This window comes from Morone saxatilis, unplaced genomic scaffold, assembly GCF_004916995.1.
Source record: "Morone saxatilis isolate NCDOM2014 unplaced genomic scaffold, NCSU_SB_2.0 Contig7, whole genome shotgun sequence".
NCBI classification, from domain to species: Eukaryota; Metazoa; Chordata; class Actinopteri; family Moronidae; genus Morone; species Morone saxatilis.
Genome location: NW_023340246.1, coordinates 18,497,531 through 18,511,793, shown reverse-complemented (window position 1 = coordinate 18,511,793; position 14,263 = coordinate 18,497,531). Strand labels below are relative to the sequence as shown.

Here is a 14,263-nt window from a genome sequence, read left to right as displayed (position 1 = left end):
TTTTATTTGACAGGTAAACAACACTCAAAAACTAAACTTTATAACCTAAATAAAGTTTGAATTTATTTCAGGGCTTCAACGGCGGATTTTAACTGGGTGGTCCAAATAATCAACTGGCAACTTAGTGAATATACGCACTTTAAAATAAATATATAAATCTGCGAAACCAAGAAAAATACAACTATAACTAGGAACCAGACTACAGACTACTCTTCTGGTTTTAACGGAAAAAAAAATTGCGATTAATCAGATAATCGTTTCAAATCGTTGAAAATGACAAAGAGGGTCTCGTCTATTGTCGGTTTGATTTTTATAAGATAATAATTATAAAACAGAAACCATATTTAAGGGTGAGCCGTGTCAAACAGAGTCAGGATGGAAAATGCCGCCTCCGTCAGGGTGAACAAACCCAAAGGATCTGAAAAACTGAGATACAGTGTGAAGTGTGAATTTTGTGTTTTGGATAAACCCAGCTCTGCCTTCCTGGATCATTTGGCGAGGTGTGCGTGATCATAACTCTGCAGTGGCGGGTAGGACCGTGAATGTGTGGCAGCAGAGAGCAGACACGTCCCTGTCCGCAGAGCGCCCGCTAATACATTCATCCAGAACAGCCCCCCCGAGACCGGCTTTGGATTGGCGAGCATGTGGTGTCAACACAGAACATGCATATAACACAGCTCACAATCAGCCCGGACAAATCCCCCCGGCTCAGCCAGAGACACCCCGGCTCTTCTGAAGAGTGCCCACAGCTGATTATTTCATTTCAAGATAAAGATCAATATTTTACAACAATAAACTTATTTAGTGTATAATCACAAATAATAAGTGAAGATATCAGCGACTGCTGCATGGAGGTTTATTTGTTGAGGCACTCGACAGTAAAGAGTTCTTGACAGAAAACCTGTCTGCTCCCCCTGTAGGTCTGCTTTCTATGGACAGAATGAAGGATGTATGATCGGAGATGACTTATTATAAAAATGAATCTGACTAAACATAAATAAACCTTGAGACAAAGAATGAGCCTGAAACCTTTTCAACAAACCTGCAGCATGTTTTTGGATCTCAGAGTTTCTTGTCAAACTGACTAAAACAGCCATAGTTTGTACAAGTTAGGACAGGCTCATCTCGGTTTATCGCAATTACCACATTAATGAAATACCACACAGCGAAAACTGATAAGAATGGTCAAAAATCCTTCCGACACCAAAACCTCGAACACACGCTGTCATTTGGTATCAAAGACAGTTTTCACTTCTGTACGAAGTGTACGAAGATTGAAAGGTTGGTACCAACGGATGCTTTAGTTCATCTATGTTTATATGATAACAGTATCGTTACTCTAGCTTTAAAACTGAGCCCGCTGCAGCCTTTTAAAAGACAGTAACGTCGGCCGATGATGTCTGCGTTCTAGTTTAGTTGTAGAGGTTAAGGAATGCTAAATACAGCTGAACTTTGTTGTGCGTATGCGGTCTGATTGTGGCGCTAGATGAAAAGTGAGGTCACCAAAATCACTGGAATAGTTTAAAGGAAGCCAATTAAAAGTTGGTAACGCTGATTAAATTTGACACGGAGTAAGTACTCTACTGAATACCACTGTAACAAATCAAACCACTGAATTGTTCTGAGCAGAAAAGAGGCACATTAAAAGATAAAAACGGTCATGTAGCTTCAGGTGTTATTATTTTACTGTGTGAGCGTATATGAAAGAAGCCACAGTGTCGTCAGTGTTACCTGGTAATAGTAGCGCAGCACCCAGCAGAGACCCTCCACGTACGACTTAACCACCTTCCGCCTGAAATCCTCATCCGTCACGTCCACGTCAAACTTGGTCTTGTAGTATCTCTGCTTCCAGCCCTCCTCCCACAACCTGCAGCACATACGGACATTGTTATACTTCACCGATCCAAACAATTCAGAAGATGGAACTAGTTTTCCGGACAAAGAGACGGTCCTTGAAAAGAAAGTGGCAAAAATGTAGCAGTCAGCTACGATAAAGAGTAATTAACTGCAGACACTGTACACTTCTATTAATCCTGGATACTGAATTAACTTGGGATTGGGTCATTCATGATTATTTCAGTGCGTTTTTTGGCACCGAGCTCCTTCCACATTTTTCATATTCAGCTCAATGAGGACAGGTGTGCTCGCATTTAGACAGTTTCTGAAATATTCAAGGTTTTCTGGTGATTTTTCCACATTCATCCATAGTGAGGAATGTTCAGAATTCACAGTTTTTTATGAATTTTCAACTCTTCATACTCTCAGCTGCAAACTCCATTCAGACACTGAATAGTTCTACATATTTCAGACATTTTAGATATCAACTCAAATCTTTCATTCAACTTTCAAAATCACATTGAAACTTTTCCAAATATTCAACCTGTTTTTTAAAGAAAAAAAAGGAAATCAATGAGAAAACCCTTCAAACTACTGATCTTCAACCTCTCCCCACTCATTCACACATTCACATAGAAACTCAAACTTGAACATGTTCACGACAAACAGGACTTTCACACATTAATTCAGCTCAGTGTGCGAGACGCAAAACGTTCAGAGCTAGAACGGGAGACAAACAGACTTAGATTTTAGACTTTTAGATCTATGAGCCAATCAAATGCCGCATTAACACCGGTGTTAACTGAGAGCAGGAGTGAAGCAGAAACAGCTACTTCTTCCAACAGCTAGTGGTGTCACAGTTTTGACTCTACACACACAAATGTCGCCCCCTGCGCTCAGCTGGTTCTCCTCTTTTTCTTCCGGTATCTTAACCTAGGCGATAACACTAACGGTCTTTTAGCTAGAAGCAGACTCGTGTGAGATGCACCTCATGAACTCTGAGCCAGGTCACTAAGGAGATACCATCCCCATGGCAACCCATAATTGGCGTTAGCAACACAGAACAGATGATGACCCAATTACCAGTATTTCAAGCTCATTATTTCAAACTAAATTCACATTTTATAATATTCAACAGAACTTGAACACATTAAGATATTTATTCAGCTTTTGAGTTTCACTTTTTAAACTGGAATATTTTACGATCATGAGTCCGAGCCCCGCTACATTCAAACCACTGAACGTATATATAACGGACAGAGCTTCCGGGTCTGAAAAGTGAAGCCAATGCAGAAGTGTTTTAAAACTAGTCCCTAGTTTCAAGTCTTTTTCGATACAGTTTGATGTTCATTTAGTAAATTATGGTCCAATTATAGTAAAACGGACAATAAGCTTTTGGGCGTGGCTATTAGATCAAACACTCAGATAATTGTAGTAGAAATAACCTAAATTCTACATTTGCTTATTAAAATAACTAGTTTTGGCTGAAAAAAGCTGCACTAACTTCCTCACTGTTGCTGGAATAGTTTAATGGATTTGACTTCTTGGTAGATTTGGGGCGGCGATGCCGTTCTGCACACATAATCAAGGCCGTCCAGCATCTGTGTGGTGGATCCTCGGAGCGGCCCGCAGGGAGCGCCGACTCCTGAGAGGAAAGCCTCCATGAATACCAATGCAGCCCGATGGATTTAGCAGCTTTGATGAGTGCGTCACAGAGGAATTTACTCGAATATTCCTGCTTTCCATATTAATCACGTGCAGAAGGAGGTGTGTGTGTGTGTGTGTGTGAGAGGTGGCAGAGAGTTAAACAGATTGTGTTGTAGCACTGTGGCATTAATGAGTGCATCTTAATGGTTGTGTTTGTTAACAGCACGTTCGCTGGTTGAAGTTGATCTGTGTAGATTTATTTTAAAGAGTACACGCAAACTGTTTTTTCCACAGAATTAGATTCTGTTTGTAACCGCGCTACCTTTAATAGCTATGCTCCGGTATTTCATAAGTGTGTGCATAGTGAGCGACAGAGTGACAGTTAATGTGAGCAGAAGAAGAGGTGAGCAGTGAAGCTGTCAGTTTAGCAGTAAATATACTGTGTATGTTTGTTTCCCCAACTGTTAGAAAAGTGAAGGGGGTTATCGCTTTATCACGTTAAAGACAATGTTAGGCAGGTTCAGCTGTTAATGTGCCTGTGAGACAGAGAGCACAGAGAGCACAGGGGCTGAGTGAATCAATGCACTATGTACCTTTACACTGAGGTTCATCAGTTACTACGTGGTGACAGTGGAGCAGTGTGTGGAGCATGCAGCCGGTCAGTAACGTCTGCTGCAGCGATTTTGGTGCTTTGTTTTGAAAGATGGTGATCAGAAAATCCAAGGCTTCTTTGTTAATAAAAATATTATTAAATGACACATTTGAACATTGAAGATAATATTCATTGGTGTGTTTTCCTTGGTGTTTTAGTTTCCTTAATCTGAGCCATTTTTAAAGACACCTTGCTGAACCACCATATTTCTACAGTGTTACAGAAAGAACAAAACAAAGCTCTAGATATGTTGTGCTGCATTTTCCCCTACAAGGCTGAGCTGTATTCAAATGGTTGCAGTCTGTAACTCCACCACTAGATGCCACACACAGGTCCATTGTTACAGCAGAGTACAATGCTGAACTGGTGGAGAGACAGTTGTGTGTCACTTGTGTTGGCATACTTCCATATAATATATAATATATGACCACAACTGAGAGACTCTGGAGGTCTAACAGGTCCGTCATGTCTTCGTCACTAAGAAGCAGATGTAAAAACTAGTTTGCATGGTGACTTTCCCACATCGCCGCTCTGACATCACCGACCCAGCTCGTGTAGGTTTACCTGACGTTGTCTTCCGGCTCTGGCTCGCTGTCGCTGTCGTCAGCTTTCCTCTTCAACCCCTTGCTGTCTGTGCTGTCGCTGGGCCCGGCAGAAGACTGGGCAACAAAAAACAAATGGAAATATGCAAATCAACAAACAAACCAAACTGTGTCATATCTTAAAATGAATTCAAATGTTATTTCAGTATTTCTGATAGAGGGTAAAAGGAGTAAACATCCATAGTAAACACTAACAACCGAGAAGATTAAATTCAGGGATGTCCGGCATCTTCGCTCAAATCGACTACAAATTTCAGCTGTAAACATTTTCCATTTAGCAGAAGTGTCATTTTTAACACGTAAGCTCACATCACCTCATGTTATATGCTGTAAAAACAAACATGTTCAACAACGTCTAAAATTAAGATTAGATTTTATTCACACATGTATAAACATGTGCTGTAGTCGACGGTGATGTTTGTTGTTAAATCATAAAAATAATCATACGATTATAAAAGCATACAGACAATGAATACGCCAAAGAAACTACACTACTGTCTGTACAGCTGCTATACGTATGTATGTGGTTTTCTATGTTTGAAGGATGGAAAGAGAAAACAATCACTACCGTAGCCTTCCTTTTTTCCCTGAAGCCTTTGTGCTCTTTTCATTCATGTGCTAATGTATGGCAAGCTATTGTCGGCCGATACATTTAACGACGTACACGGGGAGGAAACTTAACAACTTAACGGACACATTAATAGAAACACGACCGTGAACTGAACAACAAGACGGCGTCGGCTACAATCCAACTCATATGAATATATCCACAAGAAAGGTGACAAAATGACGTCTAGAGACTTTTCAAGGATGGTGATCGACTTTTCATAGTTTGCTAAAGGAAAGATTACCTGCTAGAGAACAAGATGCTTTTGATTCAAGAAGAAATAAATGTTTAAATTATGTATATCCAGCAGGGTTACACTGCGTTCTACAGGCTCCAGCTAAGTGGCACCTTAAAAGTCCAATGTGGATCTCTATCCTCACATTAAAATCCAAACCCTCCAGAGTAAAGAAGGGCAGATGATTGTAAGGTCAGAGTTCATGATGGCTGCAGAAATAATGTAAAACAAACAAAGATATGCTGTAAAATATGCTGAAAACAAGAGATAATGAAGATATAATGGTCAACACTGGCTTCCTAAGTGGACCAGAACCAGAGGATTGGTTCTGGTCTTGCAATTTAAATAAAAAAAAATGAAAAGGAGGATTATATTTAAGGATGTATTAAGTGTTAAGTCTTTTAATCTTTTATCATAAATGAATTCAGGATGTAACTGTTTAACGTCTGAGAGTTTGTATTTTATTAACATACAAAAATCAAATGAAACCAAACCAACAAAGCTTTTGTTGTCGTTTTACGTGCACATGTCCAGCTTGCATTTCACATAGAACTTACATTGCCACCGTTCTTCAACGAGGCTTTCAGGGACTGAGCAGCATCCTGCAAAAAGAGACACTTGATGACTGCACTCCTACGATTTATCACCATGTTATATCCTGACTGGATCTGAAGACGACCACTTTACTCAAAATATTACAATATGTAATCGGACAGCAGCTTCAACGACACTATATATGCAAAATATTGATGTAACATCTACGCTGTGATCAGTTTTTCAACATTTTGGTGTGATTATTCTCCTCACTGACATATTAATAATAGATAAGAGAGATCAGTAGAGTGGAAAACAACTGTGTGATTCTATAATCCACAAGACATAAGTCAAATACTGTACTTCTAGTGAATTTTCAAATGTTTTATTTCCCGATAAAAGCACACTGTTTACTCGAGATATCATCTAGGATTAACAAATCAAACAGCTCCAAAGAACTTAATTAGCGGGAGGAGAATAAACTGAATTTGAAGAATCGTGCTCTTTTTAAAACCAGGAACTTCACAGAAACTTTACATCGTGTATAAACAAGCTGTCCAACCTTGTTGTGTTGCTCCCTGGACTGCATCCTCATGTCGTAGGCCTGGTGCCGAGCATTGTGGACAGCCTCGGGTCGGTCTCTTCTGCCGAGGGCCTGAGGGGCAAACTGGCCCGTGGTCAGGTAGGCTGGGCCGCGCTGCTCCATCTGCAATAACACAGAGAGAAAAACAATTCAATCAGTTCTAATAAAGCTTTAGTGAACATCAACGTCAGTGAGTGTTTGGACGACTGTCTGTCGAGATGATGGACAGGAAACTCCAGAAGGATGGACTATTGCTGAAGATCTTATGTGGTGACCTCGACACGTCTGTTAGATCTGTGATAAATCTAAAGCTTCCTCGAACCTTTTAATGTGACGGAAACAAGCGAAAGAAATACTGCTGAAAAACAAAACAAAAAAACATCCCTTATTCTGAACATGAAAACACTTCAGCTCCTTTATGACAATGTTCGATGATAATTTTCTATCACTGAAGAAAACCTGTTAACACCGTTCATATTTTAGCACATTCGTATTTATTCTATTTGTTACGACTCCAACTACACAGTCTCGATGCTAAACTGAATGTTGTATTTGTACATAATGGCAATGACATTGAATCTAATTCTTCAAATTTTGTCAATAGTTTTTTTTTAGTTAAGCTTGTGTAAAAAATATCATCCTCCGACTACAACTGCTTTACTCACCTTCATCCGCTTTCGTTTTTCTTTCATTCTTCTCTTAAAGCCTTCCTAAAAAGAAAAAGAAAAGGTCAAGACTTATGAATTAGAGAAAACAATGACTCAAGGTTAGACTAGAAATATATATAATGCTACTGTGGTTAAGTGGCCTGGCTGCAGCTCGCTGTGTGACTGAACAGCAGTTTCTGTATCTTATGGCTCGTTATCATTTGAACTTGAGTTTTGGGACCAAAACCAAAACAATAACATCTGAGAACTTTTTGTTTATATTTCTCAAAATTAGGTAATGGAGAAAAGTCCTTACAAGGAAGTATCATATCAGTGTTTCTATCACCTTGTTTCATTTGTTTCAATGGAAATCCAACCTGCTGGCAGGCATTAAGAAATGTTTCATAACCAGTTAAAAACTCCTTGTTGTGGGTTTAATTGTTGTCTTGACACAAGAAGCACTAAAAGAACATAAAATAGTCTAAAACATTATGATTTCAATCAGAAACTATCTGAGGATAAACAAAAAATAAACTGATAAACATCTTATACTTGGGCTTCCAAAATACTACGAACACATTTCAGCCCTCATCAAAAAAGGCGCGATACAAAGTGACTCTATAAAGACAAATTGTAATGATCATTGTGTAGAATAGTAAAAATCGTACGTCGTCCTCTTTGCGTTTCTTAAAGATGTTGTCCTCAGCCACGCCCACCGCCTGCATGATCAGCTCCACTCGCTCCAGATTGACAAAGCCGTTCTCTGTCAGGTAGCCCTACAGACAAACACAGGCCTGGTTACAGCACTGTACCACACAGTGATCTGACAGTGAGACATTTATGATGATACTCACTCCAGTTTTATGCACAACGTCTTTGTAGATGTTGACCAGTCGATCAATCGCTCCCTCTCTGTAAGAAACAAGAGCGACACAGGTGAGTAATTAATCAGTCAGTGTAAAGTTAAATGTGATACAACATTGGACTGACACCAAACACTAGTCTGTCTTTTAAAGCAACAGGACATTTGGCTGCCCTATCAGCCACTCTGGCGAGTAACCAACAAACACTTGGAGCTCTATTTTATCTGCGTACAAATAAAAAAGACTCTAAAAGAAGAGTAAGGAGAACAGAAGTCTGAGTCTCTCCATCAGTGTTCAGGCTGATCAGTGTTGGAGGTTAAAGTACAGAGATGGGAGAACTACAATCACTGTAAAGGTGAATAATCGGTCTGTCGTCTGTAGAGAGTAAAGAAAAAACCTGCACCATCTAAACTCAATACAACAATGTATTTATTACACCCCAGTACTGTTTAAGGTCTTGAGTTTAGATAACTGAGAACGGTTTGAGGTTTTAAAGGACCAACACACACAATGGCTACCACTTCTAAATATTAAAATTATTCAAACCAGCTCTCAGAATAAAAAGATTCCCTGAAGCTCACCTGATTTCTAAGGACGGCAGGTGTGGTAGGAAGTCATTCCCAACAAAGAAACACATAAAGACCCAGTCGTCTATGCTCCTCTCAAAGTCAAAGGGAAACGGCAGGCTGGCCATGGTCAGTTCTCTGGCGAGGTACTGAAAGCATGAAGGAAGCACAATAACAGAAGGTCGTTTGACAGGTTCTTTTATCTCTAAAGCCAAAGTTCAATTTTGTAACCATTACAGTTCAAACATGGACATAAATATACATTTAGAAAGAGAAAAAAATAGATACAAATGACAACCTGTGAGAAATAAGAATAGTTCTTGTCATTACTCTATTAGGACATTGTTTAGAGAGTTTAATGAACATGAATATGATGAATATCATAAAGATCATACCTCCCGCAGTACACAGAGCCTGATAAATATGAACTCCTGTTCAGACACCGGCATTGAGTCTGCAAACTCGTCATGCTGAAAGAGAAAAACACAGATATCAGTTGTCTCGTTAATGGCACATTTCTGGATGTACAGAGAGAAAGTTGTTATAATTTAAAGCATTAACAAAGATTGAGAGAAGACTGGAAGATACTGGCATTCACTCCACAGTTGCAAGCCTTGTTTCTATCCAAATGTATCGCATATTTTAACTGGATTTTGAGTAATTGGGACAAAGAAAATGCTAATAATAACTTGTTTCCATCCACGACTGTTATGTGATTATATACGAGTTGATTCATCAAGATAAGCAAGAAGTTCCAATTCTCCAGTCAGAAAAAGAGAAGAGGGAGCAACAAGATGAAAACGGTAAAAAAACAACGCAGAAAACAGGATGGAAATATGGCATTTCTGTTAGTTTCATATAATAATGTGAGGAAGATTTCATCACAACATTCACCTCTATATATGTCCATGCCATGAATAAAAACACATTTCGACTCAATCCCGCATGCAAGTAATACTCACTCAATATTTGTTCAAAACTATTCAATTTTTTTTTTCAATTCAATACTTTTCAAATGCTGGAAGTCTTGAGAGACAGACTAATACATGGCTGGTTTTTGTCCCTTTTTATGGGATTTGTTGGCAGTAAGTAAAATACTGATTAACGCCAAACTCATCTTTTGAAGTTAATTAGTAACAGCTGATATTATCTGCCAGCAGTGATGTTTGTCATTTTAACCGGTGAAATTCGGCAACAGCTACAATTGAAAAGCCCTAAAACAGATAGAGGGTTTAATAGCAGATTTGTTTGTTTCAGACACACTCTCACTGGGCAGACGCATTTGTTCTTGTACATGTAAGTGAAACGTTCACACTGTACATCTCTGTGTAACTGTTTGGATCAGTGCTGCTCTATTTGCACTGTAAAACCTGACAACACATATTAATAAAATAAGTAAGTTGACATAACGTAATTCTCCAAAAAACTCACATGAATGAAGCACAACTCAAAAATGAATTGTTGAAGCAACTCACTCATTTTGAGGGCACTTAAATGTGTGCAGTATATTATAGACAGGTGTTATAATTCCAGTTTGTTCAATTGACTCATCTTCTTGAGGTAGATTTTATATCATTATAAAAGTGTAAGTGATCTTCATTATTCATTATAAAGCAATAGTAATATGGTATAGTAATTACATTGTGGTGACAACATAATACTTGACAGGATTATGTTTAGAGTTTTTTTAAACAATACATTTATGTGGAGTTGCGTGTGGAGATGGTTGGGGTGCATGGTGGGCATACAAAGTGTAGAACTGTCACACCACGGTCCAGGATTCAAGTGCAATAAAAAGTTAAGGTAAGAGAAATATTGTGATTTTGATAAGTTTTGGCAACAAAAGCACTTTGGTTAAGGTTAGGGTATATTGTGATTTGGGCTAAATGTTTATAGTCACTGCTGACTTTAGGATAATGCTGTTGTCACTGCGAGTGGATAGTATTGCAAGATTGCCTGTTTCAGTGGAAAACAAATGAAATACGTTGTCAGTGAACATTTTACTGATTCGTTAAGTATTAACATTTTTGCAACTTGTCAGGTATGTTAATTAACAACATTTCCACATTATGTCAATAGAAAAAGTAATTCTGGCAGGCATTACGTTTACTTAAAAAAAATTTGTTTGCTGTTGCAAATATGATGTATATAAACCTAATTTTTAGGAGGCTGCTTATAAGGTGGCAGTACCACAAGAATACTCATTCAGCATTAATAAAGCTTAATAAATATGATCTATCCTTATGTAACAAAACTCGAACTGTTAATAGTGTCCAAATAACTCTAAATGAAGTCTTTCTAACTCAGATTATTTTCATTTGCTCAGTATGGGCCAAAGTCACAAGACTTTTAAACTTTCACAATTACTTTTAAATGATCACAGGTTGAGTTCCTTAGTAATGAGAGCTCACTTTAGGATGGGGAACATACTCATAGTTAGAAATACCTTATTTAGCGTTAGCTGCTACCAGCTGCCACCCCAGTTTGGTGTCAGATGCTGTCAAATTTAACACATTAACTTCATTTTAAAAATAACGTGTTAAAAAACAGAAATTAACACATATAATTTAATGATCTATTCTGGACACAATTTAGACTAAGTGTTAGGCTTAATTTCAGTGAAAAAATATATTTATTTGGATGTTCAATGCTTCACTAATGTGCCACAATGATGTTTTTGAGTTCAAATGTACTAACAAAAATAAAAATAATAGTAAAATTAGATAACGCAGTAAAGAACAGATGTGCATTCAATACTGATTTATTGATGAAGTATGAAGCCCAGTGCAACAATTTACACTGCTTTTGTCATTTTTTATTAGACTGCCATTTACTTGGAAAGCATCACAATCAATTCAACAATAGTGAGTTGTTTTCTAAACTGATACCCATGCAGGAAATAGCATTCACATGTTTGAGGGTTTTTCTTTGAAAGAACCTCCACCCTTGACGGTATGTATACTCTGCAATTCAGCTGAAGTCCCTTTCCACTTCTGTTTTATTTATTTTTTTAAAAAGCTAAAAGGGGAAAATACACTTTTACAGATTAAAGTCCTTTCTGTTGCTTTTATACACGTTATTACTGCCTGCTGGATGCTCTGGTAATGTAACAGTGTATTTGATGCCACTAGCGGTGGTCGTTCTCCGTGGTGCTGAAATGTGAGTGCCTAAAACCAACAGATCCTTGGAAGAAAGAACAGAAGGGAGGTTCCTTTGTCTTTTTGGAGATTTAAGCCACATCTGACATAATTATTCAGTTAAATACTGGCTTCATCTGATAGTAGAAAAAAGTGGGAATCATAGAATGTGATATGAGAGGAGCTAAAAAGTAACAAGAAATTACTATAATCCTGCTATTAACTTCTACATGCGTGCTTAAAGAATATGTTTTTGTTATTATAAAACACTTTCATTTAAAGGCACGGGAAGTGTATTTTTCTTCTCGCTGTTACTCCTCTACAGAGCAATACAAATGAATGACTCCATCACTTAAATGTGTTTTAAAATGTGTTTTTTTTTTACCTGCCAGTTCTCCACCGTCCACACCTCACCGTCTTCGTCTTCCCCGGAGAGCGGAGTCCCCAGCGCGCCGAAAACCTGCACGAACACGACCACCAACAGCACGGCTGCAAACTTCAGAGCCTCCATCATCGCCTTAGGGTGCCCAAATGAAAAGTGGCTGGAGATGGTCAAGAAAAACCTCCCCTATTCTGACGCATACAGCAGCCAAATAGCTTCAAACTACAAAACGTTTTGTGTGTTGAGTTCGGCACTTTGCGCGCTGATTCCTGAGTGAAGGTCTCCGTTTGCTCTTATAAAGTCGCTCTGCTTGCTCCTCCCCACTTCCTCCAGCCTCATATTAAACTCTATATATCCTGCAGGCCATTTTTTTCCCTTGTCTGACTCAGACGTGATGTGCGTAGACAGTGAATAAACTTATCTAAAGCCAACTGACCTCTGCCCATACTGTGAAGGATGGATGTGATGATGTGTTTGTTTTTGTTACTCACCTGTGCTCTTTCTTTTGTCCTCACTGATTCATTGATAATTAAGCAGCTAAATGCGGTCTGAATTACGGCTTTGACCCGACAAAATTCTGCACTAGTACAGTCCACGGAAGCTGTTTTGGCCACGTCCGAATATCTGCTTTAAATAAATAATTTAAATTAATTTGATACTACAGTAAAGGAGTTCGGTCTAGACCTGCTCTATTTTAAAAGTGTCCTGAGATAACTTCGGTTATGAATTGGCACTATACAAATACAATTTAATTGAATTAAACTAGACCTTTGAACTATCCCCAAAAAATCAGGCCTGACCCGATCCGAGCCCAAAAAATTCTGTGCAAGCCCAAACTAATCCCAAACCGCGGAAGCAGTTATGGGCCCGACACGAACCCCGAATTTCTGCTCATCCATAGTGCAAAATTCTTATCAATAACAAAGTAACTTATTAATTACAATTGTATGCATTATTCTAAATTACGTATGTAGATATTTTAGTATATTTTAGATATGTAGATAGTTTTGGGCCTGAATTTGGCCCGATCCTGGCAGGTCCTGTAAGGTAAAGTTGAATTCGGGCAGAGAATCAAACCTAAACCTGAATTTCTACCTAAAATAAATAAATAAACAATTAAAACAGTTTATTACAGACTAAAGTAAACTAGAGCTTTGAGCGGGACAAATTTACTCATTAATTACAGCAATATTAATACAATTATGACATATGTCATAAGTTTAAATATATATAATAAATCTAATTCTGTTGGCGCCCGACCTACGACAGCAGTTTTGGGCCCGAACCTTGTGGGTCAGAGGGCAGAGAATCAAAGCTCTCACCTGAACAAACAGAGTGGGGTATGGAAGCTGATGTGTGACACTCCAGTGTGTTTGAGTTATCAGGTCAATGAACCACAAGGTAGGAAGGAAGAAAAAGGTGCCACAGGCAAAGACGGCAATGTGCCAAACCAGATCACAAATAATACTGACACGTTATATTTTCAATTTCAGGCCTGCCTTCAAAGTTGAACCAGATCACGTCATGTTTTGTGTCATCTTTATGGCTTGTGTCACCTTCTCCAGATGCAATCTGATTTCAGCTGTGATGTATTCATGCCTTGTTTGTGTGACTCTGCAGGTGGTTGGCCCGGTAGCAGGATGAATTTATACTTTAAATAATCACTGCAGCCACCGTCTGTGACAGGATACCTCTCTCTCTTCTTTCTTCCTAGTACAAACAGCTGGAAGAAAACAGCATTACATTTAGCATTTTGGGCATTTCAGTGATTCTTCAGACTTACAATAGACCTTTTTCACAGCAGCCATTTTGACATAAAACAGTAAGGTAAACACAGGTGTCACTAATGATACTAATTAAGGTTCCATCAGGCAACAGAGTCAGGGTACTGCTCACTGGTTAGGCTACGCTACACTTAATGGAATAGAGCCTTAATTAGTATCATTAGCAGCTGTGTTTACCCTACTGTTTC

General features: G+C 38.5%; 1 protein-coding gene across 1 annotated transcript in view; it reads right to left on the bottom strand.

Moving 5' to 3' along the window:
• Window positions 1-14,263, bottom strand: part of xrn2 (5'-3' exoribonuclease 2) — a 42,747-nt gene that overhangs the window by 21,604 nt on the left and 6,880 nt on the right. Inside the window, 9 exon segments of the mRNA XM_035679172.1 lie at window positions 1,732-1,867; window positions 4,700-4,794; window positions 6,137-6,181; window positions 6,676-6,819; window positions 7,362-7,406; window positions 8,012-8,119; window positions 8,198-8,255; window positions 8,788-8,921; window positions 9,168-9,242. Of these exon segments, the coding sequence (XP_035535065.1) occupies window positions 1,732-1,867; window positions 4,700-4,794; window positions 6,137-6,181; window positions 6,676-6,819; window positions 7,362-7,406; window positions 8,012-8,119; window positions 8,198-8,255; window positions 8,788-8,921; window positions 9,168-9,242 (840 nt within the window).